We start from the raw sequence: 26,630 nt of genomic DNA on the forward strand, positions 1-26,630 counted from the left end.
AAAGGAGGAAAGTATGAGTGGTAATGGACTCACATAGATTGCAGAATGTCAAGGTGACAATTTTTTGTGCAACACGGCAGACATTTAAGATGCGATTTATGGGCAATATTTGGGAAAATCTGCTGCCAAGAAAGCATTAATGAACCGGAATTGGGGGGAACGGTCGAATTTGAATTCAAAAGGCGCTATAAAACACAAAGGGCTGCCCAGCAAACAACACTTAGTCATTTGAGAATTGAGCAATTGAATAGAGCCCTGAGCATTGTGAGCCGAGCATTAATTGAGCCCCTGAATTCGTGAGTGATAGATTACAGCCCAGGTATGATGACAATGACTAAGGATGGTTTGGGAATAGAAGAGGTAACCATCAGCGAGGCTGCGCAAACCCCAACTGTGGAGGATGTTCCAGAAGGTGCCGAGGTTGTGGCAGAGATCCCCAAATCACTATGTACACCAAGACCCAAGAAGGATAAGTAGGCAATGGCTCCCGTATGCATGTCCCCGAGGAACCCGCTGCACAACAAACTATCAATGGAAGAGAAGGGGAAAGTTGTCACGATAGAAATAGATGAGGAAGAAGAAGATTTGCAGGCCCTTATCATCGCAGAGGAAGAAGACGAAGGCATGGAGGAGGATATTCAACCTACACACTCTGCGACAAAACTGCCCGCATATGTCCCCCCATGAAAAGGGAAGGCCAAAGTGCCCAAGGACCTGGAAAAAACCAAGAGTTCACTCTAGACCCCACTCCTCCCAGACGACATTTTGTTTGAAGGAACACACCTGGGCCGCGTGCCAACCATGAAGTTTGAAGATTGGGACCTTGCTGATCGTGAGAAGTTCCCTCACCTGGAGACCGGGATCCTCATGAAGCAGAGCACCAGAGCGGTGGTGACAATGTTAGAGTCGCGGAAATGGCTACACGAAATGGAAAAGGCCAAGCTACTGAACCTGTTATGGGTGTCGCATTTCCACCACGCCCCAATAACCATTTTCGTCATCAAGCAGCTGCTCTACCTAGTGCATGATGGGTATCTATGGTTGGAGGAGCCTATCCCCATCACGACAAACCTAATTCATCGCATTTCCCAGCTACCATACAAAGGAAAGGACCCCATGACCATATCAGAAGGGAAGAGTAGTGATTTGGCCCTCGCGAAGGCCATGAAGACAAAGTACAAGCTGGAGAAGAAGAAGCAGGGCTACACCATCTCCAGCATCAAGGACAAAGCGGTATGCATAGCAACCCAAATCCTGGCAGGCAAAGTTATGGGAAAGTGCCGCACAGACAAGGTATCGGCACCGATAATCGTACTGGCCAAGCAGTGTGCGGAGGGGGTCCAGTTTAATTGGGATGAATTCCTTTGCACGAAATTCTTGAAGAATTGTTGCGAAGCCCAGGAGCAGGGTAAAACCTTCCACTATGTGTAGTGCTTGTAGCGGGGGAACTGTCGGAGGATAGTCAATTCCCCACAATTGACAAAGATTTACCAGAGGCCGTGAAGTACGCTTCACTCTAGGCCATGAAGGATGCGAAAAGGATACGTGATAGCAAGATCTTCTAGGTGTTCATGGAGATGAACATCCGAATGTGGATCAACTGGAAGCCACGCTTGTCACCCACGGTGTACAACAATCTGCAGAGTTTTGCAGAATTTAAGGCAGACATGCACAACATCTTTATCAGGGCGTGAAAGGACCTAACGAAGCAGTGGACAAAGCTACCTTTTGTAGCCACTGACAACGCCATTTTCACTGTCTTGGAGACATGGCCTCCAGAATGGCGCACCCTAGATCTTGCAGAACTCGAGAGGGTGGCAACACAGAAGAAGAAAGATGATGCCAAGCTGCGCGTCACACAGTTGGCCGAGAAAAGGCAGAAGGAAACAGCAGCAGCTGAGGTACGGGTAGCGTGGGAAGTGGCACAGAAAGCCGTGGAGTAGAAAAAGGTTGCAGAAGTAGCCATAGCAGCACAGGAAGCCACCGTGAAGGCAAGCAAGGGCCAAGCAACACCCTCACAGGAGCAGGAGGTAGAGGAAGCAAAAACAGCAGAAGGGAGTGCGGACCCAGGGACCACATCCACACAGTTGAAGCGCCCACACACGGCAGAGCGAGCAGGACCGAGGAAGAAGGTCAAGGCCTCGAAATTGGCCATTGACCCGATCACCCTAACCAAGGGTGATCTGCATGACATCGGCAAGACAGTGCGTGATGTCACCAATGAGGCTCTTCAAGATTTTATGCAGGAGCACAGACTGTGTTGGGGGCCCTTAGAGCGTAGTTACAGGAGTTACAGGTGCGCCCCCCTCAGGTGGGTACCCTTTCAACCCACCTTGCAGCAGGATCCTCGACAACAGAGAAGATGTTGCATGCACAGATGGAAAACACAATAGTGTTGCCAGAAGGGGCCCTAGTGACATCAAATGAGGCCGATAGATTTTTAGTTAGCATGATGAAAGGCCTTGGCCTTAATCTGGTTGCCCTTCCGCGTGAGACACTATATCTGTTACAGGATGGGATAACGGCAGAGCTGCATGCTAGGGAGAGTCACACGATCCAAGTCCTCAGCGAACAAAAGATAAACATGGAACAACTCAGCTTGCAGCGCGACGAATTGGTGTCACAAAATCAGCAGTTGGTACAGGTGGTAGGCGACGCTTGCCGCAGTGTCCCGGAGCTAGCCATCCCAGCAGATCTACTAGTGGAGGTGCGGATCCACAAGTTAGCAACGAAGTCCATAAGTCCACGGAAGAAACGACAAAGGTTCAGCTGGACTTGAATCTTCAGATCGCTGAGCTGCGGTTAAAGGCGCAACCATCCACTCCCCTAGAAGTCATAGAATAGCGCATTAGCACTATCACATCGGGACTGGAGGAAATAAGAGGTGTAGTGTGAGATTGTACCAACATGTTGGAACAACCACTTGAGGTCTTCACGACTCTGCAGAGGACCCCAACATCCAGCACCTAGAAACAGAAGTGCGAGAACTCCAATAGCCATACGACAATGTCCGAGGAACTGCACAGACAGTCGTCCTCACCTAGAGGCTTGCGAGGATGCAGCATGCCAAATAACTGAAGGAGTAGGTGGATGCGACACAACACAAGGAGGCAATTCCCAAAGCGCGCGTTTAGCCTTGGATCGACGAGGCCTTCACTATCATGGCAAACATCGAAGGAAAGTTGGCGCACATATAAGGGATGCACACATTGATGCAGAGAATCACCCTAGACACAAAGGTCTCGGAACAGCAGATGCAGCAGATCCAGCAAGCAGCAGCTCAGTGTGCTGCAGACCTCAACACAATTCGAGAACAGTTGGAGGGACTCCGTGCCAAGATCACCGCGCTGACTGAGTGACTTGAGGGTGAGTCACGATGTTTGTGTTGGGGGCCTGTTGGGCATGGAATCCCCCCAAGGCATGTTTTGGGGCTCAAAGCCCAAGTTTTGACCTATTGTTGTAAAGACTCCACGAATTGCGGGCGCGATGCGCGAAATGTATGACTGAGTCACAGGGTTGTCCGCCCTAGTTTTGTAATGTAATGTCGACCTACCCATGGTCTGTGGACCATGGGATTGTATAAATAGAGCGAGGCTCTAAGTGTAAAACATAACTAAGCAGATCGAAGTGGAAGCAAAGAGCAAGAGTCTAAGTGTCTAAGGGTGTCTTGGGTCGTAGTGTAGGAGAAGGCTCTATAGCTGAGTGCGCAGAGGCCTAGTAGTCCACAGCTAAGTGCGCAGAACCCTGCAGCTGAGTGCACAAGGCGGAGTTGAGTCTTTAACCGAGGAAGAAAATAATAAAGAGAAGTTTTATATTAATTCTATGTATGTGTTCTTGGGTTATTTCATGTTTGATATAAATTGCAAATATATTGTTTATTTACTACGTGCACCTATATGAATGGCTTATATTGTTAAGTATAACTTAAATCATGTAAGTAGACTAAGATAATCAACTAACATTGGAATATTAGTAAGGACTTGGGTAATAACAGTGTTCGGCCCCCGAGTAAGGCTGCACAAAGGCAGCATTTCAGGCTGCAAGGTATGGGAAACTTCGTGTAGCGACGTGCGCGCAGGGTCGAACCACGGACCACTTGAACTCATCAGACATCTCTAGGGTGCGGAAACCTGGTTCTAGCACCCTCCCATACTACCTCTGGTGAGACCTCAGTCCGCGCTTCGTGGAATGTTTCTGAAAGGGCCAGTAGTACCAGGATTTGTTTGGCTAAATCACCTCTGAACCTAGGTGAGGCCCCAAGAAGCCAACATCAATATTACGAAATTTGTAAAATGTTTGGAAATATTTTTGTAAAAATATTCAAAATTATAATACTTTTATATAGTACATTTATAAAGTTTTGGGTATTTTCAAAGTAAAATTTGGGCAAATCATATTTAGAAAAAATGGAAATTAGTAAATATTTTTGTTGGAAAAAGCATAGAAAATTAGCCCACCTATGAATATTAGCCCCTAAATTTTTTCTTGCATTTTAGTCATTCTTTTCAATTATGACAATGTTTCTTATAGTTTATGCATAAGTACGAATCCATTATGATCTTCATGCAATTTTTAAGACACATATATGGACTTCATGAAAATTTTATGAGACAACTTTGGACTCGTATAAGATCATGGGAGGAAAAAACATATAATACCCAAGGATAGAACTCAGGCTTGCATTTTGAGTAACTAAACCGGTATTTCACATTTAGAAGGTAACCTTGTAGTGTATTTATACAACAAGATTTTTTAAATCTAGAATTAGAAAATTAAAAGCAAATGAATGTGTCAAATTAAATGAAAAATCATTTCCTACCGAAACCACTCAAAAATACTCAAGAGTGAGGGTTGGGCGTGCCTTCTACTGAACTAATCAAATTCAATTAAAAACTTTGAAATACCAATTTTGAGAACATTCTTGTAGACAATTTAGAATGAGCATAGAAATTTTGAAGGAGGTTTTTGTAAAATATATATAACTCCAAGTATATGCTCTTATTTTTTTTAAATGTCTCTATAAAGCTCATGGCGAACATTTTTCTAAGCCCGTGTTTATATTTTTACTCATTTTTTTTTCATAACAAACATAAGATTTTAGCCATTCTTTTCGATTACTACAATTGTTGCTTTGCATGAGTAGATGAATAACACATATAGTATGACATATAGTATGGTGATTTTAAAGGGTGTTAATAGATAAGCATCAAAGGCAAAGGGATATCTATCAATAATGAGGAAATTACCAGCTAAAAGTTATTAGAAATATGAAAGAGAGCGAGAGAGTTCGATTAAAAACAACACCAAAGACAATATTATTTTATTGATCTCATAGACATTACATATTTATAGTATCTAGATCACTGACAACGACACATATAGATAACTATTACAACTCACATATAGGAAACTGAATACTTCTAGATTGACACATATGGACTCACAATGACAACTCACACATTACATGGAAGCATTTCTTCCAACACCCTCCCTTAATGCTTACATGTAGAAAATATAAAAAAACACACATTACAACAATAAATAAATCTTTGTCAAATTTGTCTGATATGGTCATCATCAACACCCACATCCTCTCTGGAATCTCGCAAACTCCACTATTTCACCACCACATCTTCGAGCTGTCACTTGATTTAAATTGTAATCACCTCTGACCATTGTTGATGAACTTTGCAAGGTCAACAATATTGACAACTCCGCTTGTCGGGGCTTCCTGGATAAGAGCCATCAAGTAATGAGCCATCATATGGACCAACCACCATCTGTCAGATATTTCGCTTTCGGCTATCCGTCAGTTGATGGGATGGAGGTATGGATACTGAATGTGCTTAAGAGTTGATCAATTAACTTGACCTTACACAAGAATTGATGTTTCGAACACCGGGGCTTCCAGTTTAAGAACCACCAACCCTTTTTATAACCAAAATTACTAACATACAAGAATTGACGTTTCGGACACCGGGGCTTCCACTTTAAGAATCATCAACCATTTTTATAACTAATAAAAAAACAAACACCAACGCCATCTCACACACTTTTTTTTCTTTTTTTCTTTTTTTTTTCACTACATCACGATTCATTAAATTAGCTACTCGAATGATCTTCACTGCTTTCCACAAGAGAGCCGACCTGAGAGCACATCATTGCAATGGAAAAAAAATTCCTATGGATAAATACACAACATAGATCCGCTGCTCCACAATCATTTACGCCATGCATATCAAGATGAGAAGACCAACAACAATACATTGATTCTTTACGCCACCTAGATCAGGAAGAGAAAACCAACAATGTTCTTTTAAGAGGGATGATGACACCCAAAGAGCGAACTTTGCGACATGAGTCCAGAGATGGACTCTTCGAGCTTAAAGCTTTTCTGCCACAACACAGTCATTAGTGAAAAAAGCTTGTTTCATGCTTACGATCTGTGACTTTGCTAATGGTGAGACCCCTAGATTCTTGGTCTTTTTCTACGTCAGGGTGACGATAAGAGCCATCAAGTAATGAGCCATCCTATGGACCAACCACCATCTATCGAATATTTCGCTTTTGGCTATCCGTTAGTTGATAGGATGGAGGTCTAGATACTGAATGTGATTAAGAGTTGATCAAACAACTTGACCTTAGACAAGAATTGATGTTTCGAACACCGGGGCTTCCAGTTTAAGAACCACCAACCCTTTTTATAACTAATAAAAACACAAATAGCAATGCCATATCACACTCTCTTTTTTTCACTGCAACACGATTCATTAAATTAGCTACTCGAATGATCTTCATTTCTTTCCACAAGAGAGCCGACCTAAGAGCACATCATTGCAAAGGAAAAAAAAATCCTATGGATAAATCCACAACATAGTTCCGTTGCTCCACAATCGTTTATGCCATGCATATCAAGATGAGAAGACCAACAACAATACATTGATTCTTTATGCCACTAGATCAGGAAGAGAAAACCAAGTTACCAACAACGTTCTTTTGAGAGGGACAATGACACCCAAAGAGCAAACTTTGCAACATGAGACTGGAGATGGACTCTTCGGACTTAAAGCTTCTCTTCCACAACACAGTCAATAGTGAAAAAAACTTGTTTCATGCTTACGATCCGTGACTTTGCTAATGGTGAGACCCCTAGATTCTTGGTCTTTTTCTACGTCAGGGTGACGATAAGAGCCATCAAGTAATGAGCCATCCTATGGAACCACCATCTGTCGGATGTTTCTCTTTCAGCTATCTGTCAGTTGATAGGATGGAGGTCTGGATACTGAATGTGCTTAAGAGTTGATCAAACAACTTGACCTTACACAAAAATTGATGTTTTGAACACCAGGGCTTCCAGTTTAAGAACCACCAACCCTTTTTATAACCAAAATTACTAACATACAAGAATTGACGTTTCGGACATCGGGGCTTCCACTTTAAGAATCATCAACCCTTTTTATATCTAATAAAAACAAAAACACCAACACCATCTCACACTCTTTTTTTTCTTTTTTTTTTCACTACAACACGATTCATTAAATCAGCTACTTGAATGATCTTCACTGCTTTCCACAAGAGAGTCGACCTGAGAGCACATCATTGCAAAGGAAAAAAATTTCCTATGGATAAATCCACAACATAGATCCATTGCTCTGCAATTGTTTACGTCATGCATATCAAGATGAGAAGACCAACGGCAATACACTGGTTCTTTACGCCACCTAGATTAGGAAGAGAAAACCAACAACGTTCTTTTGAGAGGGACGATGACACCCAAAGAGCGAACTTTGCAACATGAGATTGGAGATGGACTCTTCGGACTTAAAGCTCCTCTGCCACAACACAGTCAATAGTGAAAAAAACTTGTTTCATGCTTACGATCCGTGACTTTGCTAATGGTGAGACCCCTAGATTCTTGGTCTTTTTCTACGTCAGGGTGACGATTTTCAGACATATCACTTCAGCAGATCTGTGTTTTGAGTGAGAGTTCAAGCCACAGGCTCCCACAGAACTCGCTTCATCTGCCCAAAACTCGTATCTTCTACCCGATATAACTCCAATCACAACATCTCCAACAGTTTCTTTATTGCACATGATTTTTATTTTTAAGGAGCAGATCTACACGATAGTTAAACCCTTCACACCTCCTCTAATATTCAACGGAAATTTCAGATGCAGCCATAGATCATTGATCTACTGACTCAATGGATATTCCACGTGGAAATCACTCTGTGTCTCTACACAGATCAATGATGCACACAAAACACTTCGGCATAAAAAAAATATGAAAATTTCACACACATTTCACACGCTCTATATCTATATATTTTACAAAGCTGTAAAATTCAAGGATCTCTTATTTTCTTGCTCTTCCCTTAAGGAATCAGGCCAGAACTGGCTCTGATACCATATTAGAAATATGAAAGAGAGCGAGAGAGTTCGATTAAACACAACACCAAAAACAATATGATTTATTGATCTCACAGACATTATATATTTATAGTATCTAGATCACTGACAACGACACATCTAGATAGTTCTCACAACTCACACATAGGAAAATGACTACTTCTAGATTGACACCTAGGGACTCACAATGACAACTCAATCATTACATGGAAGCATTACTTCCAACAAAAGTCACCACAAAAATCAGAGGAAGAATTTCGAGTGAAAATTTGTTAAACCCAACCCATATTATGTGATACGAGAGAAAATTAACACTCCAAGTTGATTTCACTTTTACAATTTTTGAGCCCAATTACAGTTTGGATTTTCTTTCAAACTAGTAACTACAATCTATCTAGGGGCAACTTAAACAGTTTCTTGAGATGATTTGGCTGGTGAACTTAGAAAAAGAAAGGGATGTTTTCACTTTTCATCAATGAAATTTTTGAGGTTACTTGTCATATGATAGATAATGAATGAATCCATGATCAATAGAATTTCTTGATTTCATGACCAACAATTGTGTCACCATGGTCTTAGCTACTTAATATCAATTAAATATATTTTAATTTCCTTTGGATTACTCATGTTCAACCTATTTGTTGGGGAGGGAAAACAAATGAGTTTTCGTGCAAGATTTGCACATAAATTCTATCTGTTTTATTTTTCTTGCTAAACCATGTTTGGTGAGTTGACATAAGCACATTCTCAACAATAAAAAATAGTACTTTTAAAACCCTGTAAAAAATTCTAGCCAATGAAATAAAACATTTTTAATAAGGAAAAACATATTTTGACAAAAAAAACATATTTTCCATATTAGTGATTAAGAAATAGGATACATGCTAGTGTTGGCTAGAACATTATGTAATTACAATTTTTTGAATAAAAAACTTAATAAACAAAAAAATTAAAATTTGCATATCTTATTATTGAAAAATTTTAAATATCAACTTAAAAATAAAAATAAATAAATATATTACAACGTGTCTATTTCAAAAAATAGACCTCCCACAATTTTAATTTAATTATTAGTTATTATTAGGTGGATGGTAGAGATTTAATCTCCATGAAATATGTCAAAATATTCATAGTAGTGTCATGGATCAAAGGTTAAGATTTATCTTAATTAAACTATTTTAATTAATTTATCTCAAATTAATTAATTAAAGAAAATGTCATATCGACATATGTTATATTGAACTTGTGGTATTTACCCATCATATTGTAATAAAAGTGATTTACATGTTAAGAATTTTTATGGTTAAAAATATTGTAACGTGTTTTTTAAAATGTATATATGTTTAGCTCATATATTAATTTTTTTAATTAATAATAATAATTTGCAATAAAGATATAATTTTTTTAATTTCAAATTATGTGAAATATGTATAATAAGTATTCTGATATTTATCAACTCAATATTTATTATCTATTTTATTTATATAATTAAACTAATATAATTTTTTTATATAAATTATACCGATTAAATTAAATTTATTTAATGAAACTTTTAACTAATTAATTTAGTAAAGTAATAAAAAAAAATTTACCATTAAAATGGCGCGATGTGAGTCTTCCACGTACAGCACCTTTATTATTAGTAAGTTTTATTGCATCGCTTTTGTTAGCTAAAGCTCACTTTTTCAATTTTAATTATTTTAACAATCAAGTTAGTCCATGAACCTTGTACAACTCTTCACATTTTAATAATTATCATCCATTTCAACTCTTCAAATTTTAATAATTATCATCAATTTCAGGTCTTTCTTTAGATTTCGTCAATGGAAGTCTTCCACTTTATTAATCACATTAAAAATATTAATGTGGTTATTCTAGTTTATTTTATTTTAAACATTAAAGATATTTAAGTTTATTTTAATTTAGTTATTAATAAGGAAAATTTTAATGACATAAATTTATCTTCAAGTTTAAAAACCTTAGTGAATTTCAGTGTTTTCTAATATGCAATCTTTAAAATGTTTGATGATATTTTTGTAAATATATTCAAATTTCTAATGATTTTATGCATAGTCTTTATAAATTTTCCTAGATATCAAAGGTAAAATAATTTTATATTATAAATTAGCCCACCTGCGAATATTAGCCCCTAAAATCTTCTTTGGTCATTAATTGATGGTGAATATAGCTATTATTGCATTTATTTATGTGTATGAATTGATTTATTATTGTTATGTTAGTGATATTTAAAGAGATAGGCTTTAATTCATGCAAAATGTTTCGAATTCTTGAGTTAGTATTTATTTCTTTAATGAAGGCAAACTCTTTCTTAATTAGAAGCAACTTTAAGTCTTATTTGAGGATTAAAATGTAGTTTGAGCGTAAATAATATTAAAAAAAAGAAGCCTATGTCCCTTGTAGTCCTCACTAGGGCCAATTTTAAGTGTGGTATGTCCTTTTTAGTAGGATTTAACCTTAATCTCATATATAAAACCAAATGCTACCTAAATTATATATTAAACTCTCGCTAAATGTATTTTTATTTCTTGTTTTCAAAGTGGCAAAACCTATCATAATTTAATAAAAAATGACATCCATCACTAGCTACTATCGCAATGCTTATTGACTCATCACTATTACTCAAGGAAAACCACTATCGCAATACCTATTGACTCGTCACTATTACTCAAGGAAAACCATAGTGCCTAGTACAATTTAAACACTTGCCTAGTTTCATTTGTTGCATGAAGCTCACAAAACTTATCATTACTAATTTTGTAACAACCCTGGCTAAAAATCCATGTAAAAAAAAAGACCAAGGTCATGGGACACATATTCCAAGTTGAATGGTGGGCAAAACATCCTAGTGGGTGTTCATTTCGGTTATTATGGCTAAAGGAATTTGGAAATGGCCAAGGCTTTGTACAGAAAAAATGGCATTTTTAGCAAATTTATTTATGAAAATAATGGAAATTAGGAGAAAAGGAAGGTGAAAGGTCATAGGTTGCATGCGAGGAGGAAAATGAAGGGAATAATGGAAATTGAAGAAAATAGAGGCCTCATTGATAAAAAAGGCTTATGAGGATCAGTTGGTAAGCTTTTCTTGGCATGTCTTGGTGGATCTCGCTTTTATTCTCTCTCTCTCTCATACTTTTGGACACTTAGAGTTTTCTTGGAGCACTCTTGGAGGAGTGTGGCATACTTGGAATTTGGAGCAAGAAGGCAAAGGAAAAGCAGGAAAGTGCAAGAGGACATCAGGATCAACAACTATAGTGGGTTTTGCTTGCAGGTACCGAGTTGCATGTATGATTTCCTTGCTAGTTTTGGCATGCATGTGGTTTCTTGGTTATGATCTATCATTGGCATGGAGGATTGCTTGGATTGACAGTGGTTTTTCCCAGCCTTGTCATTTCTTGGATAACCATGGTATTGTGGTTTTTACTTTTATTTTTTGGTTAGTTCTCATATTCCTTTAGTTGTGGGTTGAATTATTAGTTCTCGGCGCCTTGGTTGGACAAACACTCTCGAATCCCTATAACAGCCTGGGTTGAGTTACTGGTCCTGGAAGCCTTGGTTGGAAAAACGCTTTGGAAGCCTTGTAACAACTTCGGTTGAGTTACTAGTCCTGGAAGCCTTGATTGTACAAACGCTCTAGAAGCCCTTGGTGGGTTGAGTTACTAGTCTTGGAAGCCTTGTTTGGATAAACGCTTTGGAAGCCCGGCGACAGCTGTGAGTTGAGTTACTAGTCCTCGAAGCCTTGGTTGGGCAAATGCTCTAGAAGTCTGGTGACAGTTGTGGGTTGAGCTACTAGTCCTGGAAGCCTTGGTTGAACAAAGACTCTAGAAGCTAGGCAACAACTATGGGTTGAGTTACTAGTACTAGAAGGCTTGGTTGGAACAAACAATCTAGAGCCCTAGAAGGCTTCGCTAGAGACCAATCTGGTGATGGTTTGCGATGTCCGACTGTGAGATGGAATCACTGCTTGATGGGTTGAGGTGTTTTGGCCATTGGAAGCCCTGGTTCAGTTTTGATGGATTGTTACATGAGATACCACATTCATGCTTGGAATATGGCATGGGGGTGACTAGCTAAAGGGAGAATTGGTTTAGCCATGTCTATGGTCGGGTGGTACGTGGAAGTCCGAGACCTAGTTTCAATTTGCATACGCTAATAATAACTCTTTTCCTCTTGTAATTGATGGGTAAGTGTACTTGTTATTATGCGATCTTGATTATTGTTTTATCATTGTTATGCTACTCGTTATATGTTTCTTATGAGAATGTTTTATGGCAATGATGATGTATGGCTCTCAATATGTTTTGACTTGTAAATGAATGAACAATGTATCTATGGCCTAATAGATGAAATTGCAGTTAATGTGTTAAGGCATCAATGCTTCTTAGCGATTCTCAGATAAATATGAGACCCCTATCGTCAGTTATGTTGTGAGGACCTGTAGATTTCATATTTGTGATATGTTTGACGAAATTTCTGTCAGGGCTAGTAGGGGTCTAGTCTAGTCCTTGTTGTTGTTTTTGCAAATGTATCTTTGTCCTACTGTGAAATTTCATTTATGAAGGTGTCATTGAGTTCTAGGTAGTGACCTAGGCTCTATGCCTGAAAAAGGCACAAATCCTGGAGAAACAGGAAAAACATTGGGGAAAAAGTCCTTAGACGCTCACTTGCCCTTGTTGTGGGAGCCTTTCACGTGATGTGGGTAGAGGGGCCTGAAGGATTAGAGATGTGTGAGGTTTAGAAGTCTAAGCATTATTGTTTTAATTAATATCTTGACAAACCATTTATTAAATCTTGCTTTATGATTAATAGGATGCTTGATCGAAACTATTTGGAAGGCCCAATTATGTCCGACATCAGACGTTTGGAAAATATTAATGAATTTTAAGATCAACAATGGATTGTGCCTGTTCAGAGATGTTAGACGATAGTATTGACCAAAAGAATTCATTGACACTCTGCATTTTTCAGGCATCTATCAAATAATCAGCTGGACGGTTATATAACTGACTTACTTTTTATGATAGATATTCAGTACTTGTAAGTAGAAGGTTCAAACTATGCTCAAAATATCTCAAATTGATTTTATCAAGTTAAGACTTCCAATATTTGTGTGTATGGTATTTTATTTTATAGGGACTTGAGTAACAATCCATTCGAGGTCTCCAATGTGCCCACTTGTTTATCTACTCTCGCATCTTTAACCACTATGTAAGTTCAAGTGGTTTGAAATACAACACAAATTAAGCTTTACTATATTTCGAATTGACTGGCTTTTCCTTTCCCTTTGCCTTGTTCTATAGTGTGATAGAAAACAATAATTTGAATCGGGAGCTTCCTTATGAAGTTTTTAGCTCACCACAACTTGAGAGAGTGTAAGTGTATTTAATATTTTCTTTGTAGTACCTTCAATGTTACATTGTTGAAAGAACAAACTTGAAAATTCAGTGATCTTCCTTTTTCCAATGGTGTAGGATTCTCTCCAATAATTCTATAGATGGGACTCTGTCAATTATGGAAGGAACTTTAAGCTAGTAGCTCCAATTGATAGACCTTCAATACAACAACATCACGAATGTTCCATTGGGGAAAAACCTTACCAACAATTGGGTGTATGGGTTTCCATGATAACCCTCTAAACTAATTCATGTGGATTTCTGATTCATTTATATGTATGGGAAACCTTGTAGTGTCTATATGACTAGGAAGAGGAAAAAAAGTCATTGGATATGTGAAACTTTCTGAAAATTAAATGATTCGATATTAATCTAATTATATTCCAAAGTTGTACACCATCAATTTCCTTAATGTAACTATCTATTCTTTTTCGAAATGTAGAGTTGAAGGTAACCTAGTTTGTGATTCCAAAACATTCATATCCAAAAGCTCCATATGTCGCCCTGATGATGATGCTTCAAATACCTCCTACCACACCGATATGGCACATTGTGGAAACGATACCAAAAGTACTGAAGATTCAAAGAAAGTCAATCTTGAGAGTTGTCAGTGTGCAATACCATATGTCGGCACCACTGCCTTGAGAGCTCCCTCCTTTTCAACTTTGACGAATATTAACATATTTGAAAAGCTAGAGAAATCTCTATGGACACAATTAAACTTGACAAAGGGGTCAGTATATGTCTATTGCATGCGGTTTGATAACAACATGTATCTGAATATAACAGTCCAGATTTTTCCACCGTCCGGAAGGAAGTCTTTTGAGCAATCGAAAATCATAAATCTTGGTTTTTCTTTAAGCAATCAAAGATATAGACTGCCAAAGGAATTTGGAACTTATTATTACATACCAGCGTCTTACATATTTTTAAGAGGTGAGGAACTGTGAACAGAGTGGATCGAAATGGAATCTAAAGCACACACAAAGAGGCTAGAGCTTATGCACATTAAGAAGGTTATTTATTTTTCCTAGTGGGTCTCGAAGGTTAAATGATTTACAGGTTTGTTCCACTTTATCCACAGACTTTTGGTTTCTCGCTTTTTTTTATGGGTTTATGCTAGATCTCTAGGGTTACTCGGTATCCTTTTGTCTCCCGGGTGGTTATCTGAGTCTCACTGGATTTGACTTATAGCTAGGGGGTTTTTTATTTTTCTGGGGTCATCTTCCCTGTGTTGGGGGTTACTTATCCTCTCTGCACTATTACACTTCCTTGGATGTTTGCGGGACACCAGGTCATTTCTTGGAAGCTTATAGTATGTCCCCTCTACCCACAAATGCCTTTGTTGGTTTTCTCCAGTCATAAATCTTTTATACCCTTATGATGACTTGTATTACGATATATATCCTTTTTTGCATTATTAAGACCCACATCCTCCCCCTTTCAAAGAGCCCAAATGCCTATCTAGACTGAGATTCTTAATCTTGTTTGTCCCTAATTTTCCTTGGGCAGGGAACCTCCCTACGTCCAAACAGTTTTCTCCCTCTCTGGCATCGATGGGTAAACTCTTTTATCATTTCCCGACCATGCAAGACTTTTCGTTTTCGAATTTGCAATCAGTGGTGGACTTGCATGGGTTTTTGCTGTTGTTGTTGTTCTGAAGGCATATAGTTTTTCTCCACATCCACATTCGCTCTGTGTGGCTTCTGTTTCTCTCTGTTGTGCTCTGGTCTCGAAGCTGCACTGCGCTAGTTTGTATTTTCTGATGTCGGGGAGTTGTATTTTCCGGTGGTTTTCGAATTTCTTGTGGTGGAACGGAAATTACTCTAATGAGTGGACTGGCTTCTACATCTCTTTATTCTCTCTGACATCCTCTTTCTGTCCATGTGGATTGGGATTCTCGTACATGCTCAAAATTTCTTGTGTTCGATGCGATAGTACATTCGATTTCTTTGAAGGTTTTCTATGTTATGTGACGTACTGAACATAACAATTGAAAGGAATGGTCAGTAGGAGCTTTCTTTCCACCCTCCGACCTCCTCCATTTCCTCACAGCAATCTTCCTCTTCCTACAATTTCCAATGACCATAATATGAAAAAACATATTTAAGTTCATAGAATTGAAGTAATTTGATGGGAATTTATATGAAAAAACACAATTACATGTTAGGCTTATGGAATCGAAATTAATTTGATAATAAATTCTGGGAATATTTTAGAATTTGAGAATATGATAGAATCTACCTGGTCAATTTGTTTGACCTGTTTCACCTTAATCTTATTTGTAATCTCTCTAAGATTCTCATATTCTACAATATTCATGGATCTTGAATCTACTCAAAACCTACCATATTCATGGATCCATGAAATTCTAGAAAAGTATTTAACTTTAAAGTTTAAACTTAGATGGGGCATCCAACAATAGCAATGATGCCCCTAGCCAAGATGGGATAGTGGAGATTTTTAGAGATCCATCTCTTAAAACTAGGTCTGGGGATCGCCAATCAGCAATGGCCAGAATGAACAGAAAAAACCCTTCAGCCAGGGACCTAGATGAGAGGTTTTTGAAAATCCTGAAGATTTTCAAGTGGGGACCTGATGCTGAAAAGGCCATAGAAGTCCTACTGCTGAAGGTAGATCACAGATTGGTTAGGGAGGTTTTGAGCTTGATGTAGAAATTGGTGTAAAGTTACAGTTTTTCAAGTGGGCTGCCAAGAAAAAGAATTTCAAGCATGATTCCACCACATATATGCCCCTTATCCGTTGCTTAGCGCAGGCGGGACTAGTGGGGAAATGTGGCAGACAGTGCAAAAGATGGTGAAAAGTGACTGTAGCATGAATCCTAGCATATTGTCTGAAATTATTAGGATACTAGGCAAGATAAAGATGGTGGAAAAGGCCCTTTCCATATTTTATCTCATCAAGATAGAGAAGTGCAAACCCAATGTTTATGCTTATAATTGCATGTTTAGTGTGCTGATGAAGGCAAATTGTCATGATAAGGTGCAAGAGCTTTACAGTGAAATGTTCAATGAAGGGAAATGTTTTCCCGATACTTATACTATGCTCATCTCCAACTTTGGGAAACTTGGAGATGTGGACTCTATGATTAAGCTTTTTGAAAAAATGAAGGAGAATGGTCTGCAACCTAGTGTGAAGATCTATACGATCCTGGTTGGAAGTTTGTTTAAATCAAACAGATGCATAGAGGCCTTGAAGTTGTTCCAGGAAATGAAGGATACACGTTGTACACCGAATGTGTTTACATACACTGAAGTAATAAATGGGCTAGGCAAAGCAGGGAGAGTCCAAGAGGCATACAGAATATTTCAAGATATGCAGAAAGATGGTTGCTCTCCCGATGTGGTCATGTTCAACAAACTGATCGATATCATGGGTGATGCAGGCCTACTTGATGATGCTCTGAAGCTATTTGGACAGATGGAAACTGTAGGATGCAATCCTACTGTGGTAACATATAACAGCGTCATGGAAGCTCTTTTAAAATCTAACAATCCATCGGAGGCGTTGCATTGGTTTGAGAGAATGAAAGGAAAAGGCATTGCTCCAAGTTCATTTACATATTCCATTCTAATTGCTGGTTTATGCAAGGCGAACAGATTGGAAAAGGCATTGATGCTTCTTGAAGAGATTGACGAGAAGGGCTTTCCGCCTTGCCCTGCTGCCTATTGTAGTTTGATTTATGCACTTGGTAAGGCACGCCGTTATGATGCGGCAGTGGAATTATTTAAGGAAATGAAAGAAAACAACACTCCTTCCAGCTCAAGGCTCTATGCAGTGATGATTAAACACCTTGGTAAAGCAGGGCGTATTGATGCAGCCATTAAACTGTTTGAAGAAATGCAAAGTCAGGGATGTATTCCTGATGTGTATTCCTACAATGCATTAATGTCTGGCCTGGTAAGAGCAGCCATGGTTGATGAAGCTCATTCATGGCTTAAAAAAATGCAAGAATCCAATGAATTGTTGAAGCTTAGAGGCTAGGAACTAGCCAAGATCATGGGTAGGAGCTCTGAAGGCACTAAAAATGGGCCTATAGGGAACCCCCTGTTTGTGGATCTTTGGTAGCCCATAGATTTCTCTGAGTTTGCGTGTATGAGGAAAAAGCGTTGTTGGATGGAGGGATCTATAGAAGAAAATTTAAGGACTTTATTGACAAGATGGGTAATGGAATTGATGGGGTTTTTGGGCAGGATTTTATAGGAAGTAGAATGAAGAAGATCAAATAACTTAGATTTATAGTCAGAAGAGTTCATGATGAAGGTCGCATTACCTTTATCAGCCTTAAGGACAAGGACGTTAGGGTTATCATTAAAACACTTAATGGCTTGGAATTCATTTTTGGATAAACTGGGCTTGGGAGGTTTTGCCTTCACTAGAACTCTGTCACATTCTTGACGAACTTATTAAGCCTTATGAGACGCAAGACCACTCACAAAATTTGTCTTTTTTTTTAAATCATTTGTCAAACACTCACAAATATCGAAATTAAAATGCCCTCTACCAAAGGAATTATGTTACATCAAAGCCCACTCATCCAAAAAAAATTAGAAATAAAATTTCCAGAAAATTAGGAAATTATTTTTGAATTTACAAAAAACTTAGAATATTCAACATTTTCTAGAAAACTTTAATTAAAATTGCAAAGACTCACAAATACTTGAGTCAACAAAGTTTTACCACAATTAAAAAAAGATGCGTTAAAACCCACTTTACACTTAAACTCTACCATAAACACTGAACAACCTTTACACTTAAACTTTCCCTAAAACATTAGTTAAAATTACCATAAGTCCCAAAGTAATTAAAAATCAACAAACTTTAACCACAATTAAAAAAAAAAAATACCTTAAAAGCCATTTTACACTTAAACTCTCCCATGCAAACAGTGAACAACCCTTTACACTTCGATTCTACAATGTGAACAATAAACAACCACTTTACACATCAATTCTACAATGTGACTGATGAACAATTAGTGGCTATGCTTCACCGGAAAAAATCATAAAAATATCACCAACAAGAATCCAAATGGTAACATGTTTACACTACTGGGATTCCCATGTAGGCGGTCTTGAAACTTTGTCAGGTTACCCTGGAGATTTGTGACCAGATTCTGTAAAATAGACTAATCAGAAATTTCTGTCGCCTCATTTTTCTAATAGTGGTTCCTTAATGCCAATGTTGCAATCACTGATGTTGTTATTGGATCCATCTGCAGCCTTCCGCATTTCTGTGTTTCCCACGAAGTTGTCACCATCATTTGCCTTACCCCATAGTACACTATACAATCCTGCGATGATAAAAATGGTTCCCAACAAACTGCAAAATATGCAGAAGCTATTAGTAAAGCGGGTTCAACCCAAGAACTTGGAAAAGACATGGCTGCAGTAATATGAGAGATCTGACCTTCCCAGACGATATTTGACATGAAGGATCAGGGGTTCTAATATTGCAACCAATATTGTTGACGTTGGATTGAACATTGCAGCAAAGATAGGTCCCTTTAGACGGATACAATAAGTTTGTACAAAGAATGCAAATGCAAAACAGAGTATTCCCTGCACCATGTTTAGAAACATAAAGCTGGGTTATTTTTATTTGAATGGTAAATTCTGAGAATATCTCAAATTTAAATGAATAAGACTAAATATATTTATAAAAATTACAATCTGCAATCTAGTTAAGCTCAACAAACTAGAAATCCATAAACTAATTCATGAAAGAAAACATTTTAACAAAACAAAGATAGATCAGATGCTAACAGAGTAGACGATGCTAAAAAGCTGTATGTCCCACTTTAGCTTCCAAGCAGATGCCTTTGGTTCAAAACATAAAGCCACCAAAGCACATTGTACAGTTCCTTGCACCATCATTATAGCTGTTAATGAAAATTCAGCTGGATATTTCTGAACAACTGGAGCCTATATTCAAAACAAGAAGAACACAAAAATACACATATGTGATGTTTCCAATACTGAAAAGATGATTGCCTCTTACGGTGTGCAAGCATGAAGAAAATTATAAGTACCTGAAATGTAAGCCACCCAGACCAAAACAAACAGCTGGCAAACAGCATTAAGGCCCCCAGTATCCATGTGTTATGAAGAACCCCACTAAGTCCCACGAGAACAGGGCCTTTGTAGAAGGTCATCAGCATTGCACCACCCACACACACAATGGTGCCTACAACTTTTGCTTGGCCATATTTGTTCCTAATATCAACTTTCTCTATTCTGCACAACCCATGTTAATCAAACCAGACTGCATTGCACTGTAACTACCAAGAATCATTATCTTTATACTTTGATTGTCTGGATTGCTTTCATGAATCTGAGAAAACTAATCTTGGAGAGACAAATTGCAATTTTGTTTCTCTGTATGGAATTGGGATATATAAAAACAGATGAGTACCTAAATGTTGTGGCCATCACAAATGTGACAACAGGAATGAGATTTGTCGTTGCAGTAGCAAATGTGGCGGAAGTGTATTCCAGGCCTGCAAAGTACAAATTCTGAAATAGAGTGGTCCTGCAATAGTATTTTGACAATGTAGATTCACTGGCTAGTCAATTAATAAAGCAACAGAGTTTGCAGTTGCAGAAATTTTCACTACCTACTCACCCACAAAGTGCAAGAGCAAAAATCTGCCAGAAAATGGCACAGGTCATTGCTGGGCGTTTATTTCTGAAAGATAAGAAAATGTATTACATCAAAAAGAGCATATTTATCAGAACAGCTAAATTGGCGACCGCCATGAAAATCAAATCAAAATTCCATATTTACCCAAACATAATATTACGTACTTTTCAAGAAAATAAGCAAAAAGAGCAATGGCTACTGCAGCAACCACCAGCGTGTAGGCTACGAAGATAAAATGACTCATTCCATCATCCAGAGCAACTCTGGTAATGATATTCATGCCTGCAAGGCATGCTTGAACTGCAATCTGAGCTATGTGGGGTTTGAATTGGCCCAACCAGCTAGCCATTATTTCTCTCCCGAGATTCAGATGCTACTGGTGCTACCCAGAAGCCCAGGAAAACCAGGAGAAACATCTCAAATATAGTATTCCTTAACCAAACTAGAATTCAGTAAAATACGAGTTTACCTACTAGGCTTACACACAACTACTTGAATTGAAGGTTAGGTGTCGTTCAAGTCGCAGAATAGGACTTTCAGTGGAATAGTAGACGCAACGACGAGTCGTGACGTTGGCAATGAGGGACTGGCTGTCGTACGAGTTTTTGTGCTTCCTGTGTATGACAATCAATCACCAACCTCGGACCTAGATGAGAGGTTTTTGAAAATCCTAAAGATTTTCAAGTGGGGACCTGATGCTGAAAAGGCCATATAAGTCCTACTGCTGAAGGTGGATCACAGATTGGTTAGGGAGGTTTTGAGCTTGATGTAGAAATTGGTGTAAAATTACAGTTTTTCAAGTGGGCTGCCAAGAAAAAGAATTTCAAGCATGATTCCACCACATATATGCCCCTTATCCGTTGCTTAGCGCAGGCGGGACTAGTGGGGGAAATGTGGCAGACATTGCAAAAGATGGTGAAAAGTGACTGTAGCATGAATCCTAGCATATTGTCTGAAATTATTAGGATACTAGGCAAGATAAAGATGGTGGAAAAGGCCCTTTCCATATTTTATCTCATCAAGACAGAGAAGTGCAAACCCAATGTTTATGCTTATAATTGCATGTTTAGTGTGCTGATGAAGGCAAATTGTCATGATAAGGTGCAAGAGCTTTACAGTGAAATGTTCAATGAAGGGAAATGTTTTCCCGATACGGTAACTTATACTATGCTCATCTCCAACTTTGGGAAACTTGGAGATGTGGACTCTGCGATTAAGCTTTTTGAAAAAATGAAGGAGAATGGTCTGCAACCTAGTGCGAAGATCTATACGATCCTGGTTGGAAGTTTGTTTAAATCAAACAGATGCATAGAGGCCTTGAAGTTGTTCCAGGAAATGAAGGATACACGTTGTACACCGAATGTGTTTACATACACTGAAGTAATAAATGGGCTAGGCAAAGCAGGGAGAGTCCAAGAGGCATACAGAATATTTCAAGATATGCAGAAAGATGGTTGCTCTCCCGATGTGGTCATGTTCAACAAACTGATCGATATCATGGGTGATGCAGGCCTACTTGATGATGCTCTGAAGCTATTTGGACAGATGGAAACTGTAGGATGCAATCCTACTGTGGTAACATATAACAGCGTCATGGAAGCTCTTTTAAAATCTAACAATCCATCGGAGGCGTTGCATTGGTTTAAGAGAATGAAAGGAAAAGGCATTGCTCCAAGTTCATTTACATATTCCATTCTAATTGCTGGTTTATGCAAGGCGAACAGATTGGAAAAGGCATTGATGCTTCTTGAAGAGATGGACGAGAAGGGCTTTCCGCCTTGCCCTGCTACCTATTGTAGTTTGATTTATGCACTTGGTAAGGCACACCGTTATGATGCGGCAGTGGAATTATTTAAGGAAATGAAAGAAAACAGCACTCCTTCCAGCTCAAGGCTCTATGCAGTGATGATTAAACACCTTGGTAAAGTAGGGCGTATTGATGCAGCCATTAAACTGTTTGAAGAAATGCAAAGTCAGGGATGTATTCCTGATGTGTATTCCTACAATGCATTAATGTCTGGCCTGGTAAGAGCAGCCATGGTTGATGAAGCTCATTCATGGCTTAAAAAAATGCAAGATCGAGGATGTAAACCTGATATTAGTAGCCATAATATAGTTTTGAATGGTTTGTCTAAGGCAGGTGGGCCAAGAAAATGAAAAATTCGGGGATTCAGCCAGATGCCGTATCTTACAACACAGTTCTTGGTGCACTTAGCAATGCAGGCATGTTTGATGAAGTAGTCAAATTAATGAAGGAAATGACTTCTAAAGGATTTTCGTATAATTTGATTACATATTTTTCAATATTAGAGGCTATGGGCAGAGTTGATGAAGACTGCAAACCATTCATTCAATAAGGAGGTCTTTTGATTGTCCTGTACTTCCTGGTCAATAGTGATGGTTGCATTCGTGGCTTGGCTTTCTGGTTTCAGTGGGGATGATGGATTTTCTGAACGGTGAACCTCACGCAAAATGAGAGTTGCCTTGCCACTGTTTCATATGTCTGGAATATTACCATTTTTATTTTCTTTATCATCTTGATTATTACCAAAAACATGCAGGAATCATGTTCAGAGTAAGCTTCTTATACAAAATGGAATCTGTATTGTGGCCATTTTACACAGGTCATCCTGGTAAGCATATTTTGCTGTTTGCTTATTTTCTTGTCATCTGAGCAGCATTATCCTTCCTGTACTAATTAAAGTCCCCAACTATAAAAGATGCAGCTCACAGAACCTAATGACGAAGTAAGAAAGGAAGACTAGACTGCATCCCTGGAAATAAACAACTCCTGTCTGAAATCAACAACCAACACAATCTAGAGAAATATTATTATATCAACCATCAAAAACAGTCTGTACAGAATGGGAGTTGCAGTTAACCAAATGTTTTACAATGACTTACTTCCACATCATTAACTGATCATGTGTAATAGCACAGAAGATAAACGGTTATGTTGCTCTTTCTATAAGGCTTGGCCCGATTAGATTTGTATCAACTAGTTGAAAGGGTGATCACTTAATGAGGGTTTCTGTTATCATTAAACTACTCATCCTAATTGTTTCTTCTCTGGTAAGGTAGGTGCCCTACAAGCCTAGGTGGTCAAAGGTATCCATGGAGAAGGCTTATCAAAAGGGTAATTGCTTAACAAGGTTTGCTGGTATAGTTATCCTGCTTGGGTTAAACTTTAAAGCATAGCTAACATTTTTGGCTGAGACAGGCCAAAAAATTTGAAAATTTGTGAATAATTCAGTGCTGTATTATTCACTTCTAATTGGATCTGATCTGGTTGCAATACAGGCCAAAAATTTTGAAAATTTGTGAATAATTCAGTTTAGCTGTATTATTCAGTTCTAATTGGGTCTGATCTGGTTGCAGTATTGTTTACTATTGAAACTAAATCCCCAATTTTAACCTGAATTATGTTTCAAGTGTTAAATCCCTAAGCTCCTTGGTTGTGCCCAGATTGCTGTCCGTGGAGGCTGATTTGAGAGACATGCTGTTGACGGACGATCAGCCATGAATTGAAATGTCAAATCAATATGCATACTCACCGGACGCAACGCTGCTCTTCTCTTGCTGAGTTCGGCACTGGATAATGACATAGGGATCCATGTTACCTGCAACCACAGCCACATTAGAGAAAAATTAAATCAAAGATCCTACTGAACATACAACAGCACACATAATTCAGCGGTCTCTTTAACAATATTCGAATCCAAAGATTTATCAGATCGCCTAAAACGCAAGAGATTGGCTCGGATGATAGAGGAAATTAGTGTTTTGTAGCCCCTCGGCAGTGTTTTGCAGCCCCTCGGTGTTGACGAGCAGCACCTCCAGAGTTCCCCTCGGCATCTTGATTCTTTTCCTTCTACCTGCTGAAGTCGATAATCACAGATCGGGTCCTGGAATATAGTATCGCCGAGCGAGTAGCGTCTAGCGAGGGCAACCGTCTATCTGCTATCTGCGAGGTCGCATCGTATACCGCTGTAATCAATTGGATGGCTAATATTGTTTTGATCGTCTAACATTTAAATTAAAGGCTCATAAATGTACACGTAAGTTAAGAGGAAAGTTGATTTCAAATGGAAACGCCTTACGGCGTAATAAATGTACACGTAAGTTAAGAGGAAAGCTGATTTCAAATAGAAACGCCTTACGGCGTAATTATTAATAATTATTTTTTGACTTTTTTATTAAAAAGTACCATTTACAATTAATATTATTAATAATTATATTATTCTTATCTACGTGTCTGTACACATTTCGTTATTTTCCAACCTCAATCATTAATTATTTCAGGAAAGTTTGTTCAAAGTCCGACATTATCCTTCAATTTTATTTCAGCAAAGTTTGTTCAAAGTCCGACATTATTCTTACATTTAATTATTTTCCCACCTGAATCATTAATTATTTCAGGAAAGTTTGTTCAAAGTCCGACATTATCCTTCAATTTTATTCGGAAGACGGCAATATTAGTTTAATGTGTGGACGGTCTAAAGCAAACGCTAAGATTTGATGTGGGATACTTACTGATTAAGTAACATGCAATAGCAACTACTTTCTTCCATAACTTCTTCTCTAAGCTAGCTCCACAAAGTGTAGTCGTAGTTATTTCCATCTAACATACTGTTCATTAGTTCTAGAACTCCATTCTACTGTAGAGTTGTCCTGTGTCTTCTAATGCCATTTTCATTACAACACTTATCGTACTCTACGAAACAAAACTCACTAGCATTATTAGTGTTGAAAATATTGATTTTCCTAACAATATGATTTTCCAAAGTATTTTTAAACTCCTTGAATTAAGTAAAAACATCATATTTAGTTCTAAAAAATATATCCATGCCTTTCAAGAATAATCATCAATGAATGACACTTAACAAAGAGCCTTAGAAATTGAAGAAATTTTTACCAGACCAAATAGTAACACTGAAATGAATTAGGTTTAGCAACCCAAAATATTTGTTAGAACTAAATATAGTTGAACCTAATTTTGTTTTCTATATATGCAATGCCTGTAAAAATCAAATTCAAGGGAATGATTAATCAATCCTTCAACGAAGTTTTTGTTTATCAAGCCTTGTAGTTCCTTCTCATTAATATGACCCAACTTTGCTACTATGTCATTGTCTTCTATAGTGCTAGCTTGCTTTTAGAAACAAGAGCTTGTTTAGAAGGTTTTGAATAGAATAAAATATCCAATGTGGGTTATGAAGAAAATATTTTAATATGAATTAATATTGACATATACTTAAAAATATATTAATAACAAAAAAACCAATTTAATTTGCATTGATAAGATGACTCAATGCAGATGTTATGTAATATCTATAACATTCAAAAATACAATTTAAACAATAAAAAATTACACATTTTTTTTTCACTCTAAGATAAGTTTGCACGTGAAGAAATTTGATCCCTGGGTCTATCCTACTTAGTGTTCAAAATCTTGATTGTCCTAACAATATGATTTTCCAAAATATTTTTAAAAATCCTTAAATTGAATAAAAACTTCATATTTAGTTCTAAGGAATATATTCATGCCTTTCAAGAATAATTAGTAATGAATGACACGTAACACAAAGCCTTAGAAATTGAACGAATTTTGACTAGACCAAATAGTAACATTAGAATGAATTAAGTCTAGCAACCCAAAATATTTGTTAGAGCTAAATAGAGTTGAACCCAATTTTGTTTTTTGTATATGCAATGCTTGTGAAAATCAAATTCAAGGGAATGACTATTCAATTCGTCGATGAAATTTTTGTTTTTTCAAGGCTTGTAGTTCCTTCTCATTATTATGACCCAACTTTTCTACCATAGAATTATGTTCCATATGGCCAACTTGTTTTTAGAAACAAGAACTTGTTTAGAAGGTTTTGATCATGAAGGTTTACATCCTATAGACATCTATGCTATCGAAATTAAAATCTATTACATTGAATAGTGCATGCATCAAGTTGGAATAAAGTTCTCTCGTGAACACTCTTAGTGAGCACCAAAGCTCATCAAACCATCTTACACCCTTTGTCAAAGAAAACAACCTACATGCCTACATCATTAATTGTTCTTACTAATAGTAGGTTTTGTGCTAAAACCTGTAATGTGCAAAACTCAAGTGCTGCCATCAAGGAGTCTAATCAA

General features: G+C 37.8%; 1 protein-coding gene and 2 pseudogenes across 2 annotated transcripts; 2 read left to right on the forward strand and 1 right to left on the reverse strand.

The window, feature by feature from the left end:
• The first annotated feature begins 330 nt into the window (after positions 1-330).
• Positions 331-17,875, forward strand: LOC149185012 (uncharacterized; annotated as a pseudogene).
• An 811-nt stretch (positions 17,876-18,686) lies between these two features.
• On the reverse strand, positions 18,687-24,308 carry LOC149185013 (WAT1-related protein At1g21890-like). Of its 2 annotated transcripts, none has more exons than XM_089417754.1 (7): positions 24,038-24,308; positions 20,466-20,528; positions 20,256-20,372; positions 19,873-20,077; positions 19,607-19,765; positions 19,251-19,402; positions 18,687-19,163 (listed from the first exon to the last, which is right to left on the reverse strand). In XM_089417754.1, exons 2-7 carry the CDS (start codon positions 20,510-20,512, stop codon positions 18,992-18,994), a joined length of 852 nt encoding a protein of 283 aa, XP_089273880.1. In that variant the 5' UTR covers positions 20,513-20,528; positions 24,038-24,308; the 3' UTR covers positions 18,687-18,991. The 2 variants fall into 2 exon arrangements, with proteins under 2 accessions (XP_089273880.1, XP_089273879.1); XM_089417753.1 differs by lacking the exon at positions 24,038-24,308 and adding an exon at positions 20,648-20,940.
• Positions 20,854-22,840, forward strand: LOC149185014 (uncharacterized; annotated as a pseudogene).
• Positions 24,309-26,630: the final 2,322 nt, after the last annotated feature.

This window comes from Pinus tabuliformis, chromosome 3_2 (genome assembly GCF_031772625.1).
Source record: "Pinus tabuliformis cultivar Carrire ecotype Pingquan chromosome 3_2, CPIR1, whole genome shotgun sequence".
Taxonomy (NCBI): Eukaryota; Viridiplantae; Streptophyta; class Pinopsida; order Pinales; family Pinaceae; genus Pinus; species Pinus tabuliformis.

Bases quoted from the DNA above. Each gene is read 5' to 3' on its own strand.
- LOC149185013 (XM_089417753.1), bottom strand. From the start codon at position 20,832: ATGGCTAGCTGGTTGGGCCAATTCAAACCCCACATAGCTCAGATTGCA. The intron at 20,078-20,255 runs GTACTCATCTGT...TGGGTTGTGCAG, and splicing joins GTGATGGCCACAACATTTAG to AATAGAGAAAGTTGATATTA. The intron at 19,403-19,606 runs GTTAGCATCTGA...AACATGGTGCAG, and splicing joins TTTTTAGCATCGTCTACTCT to GGAATACTCTGTTTTGCATT.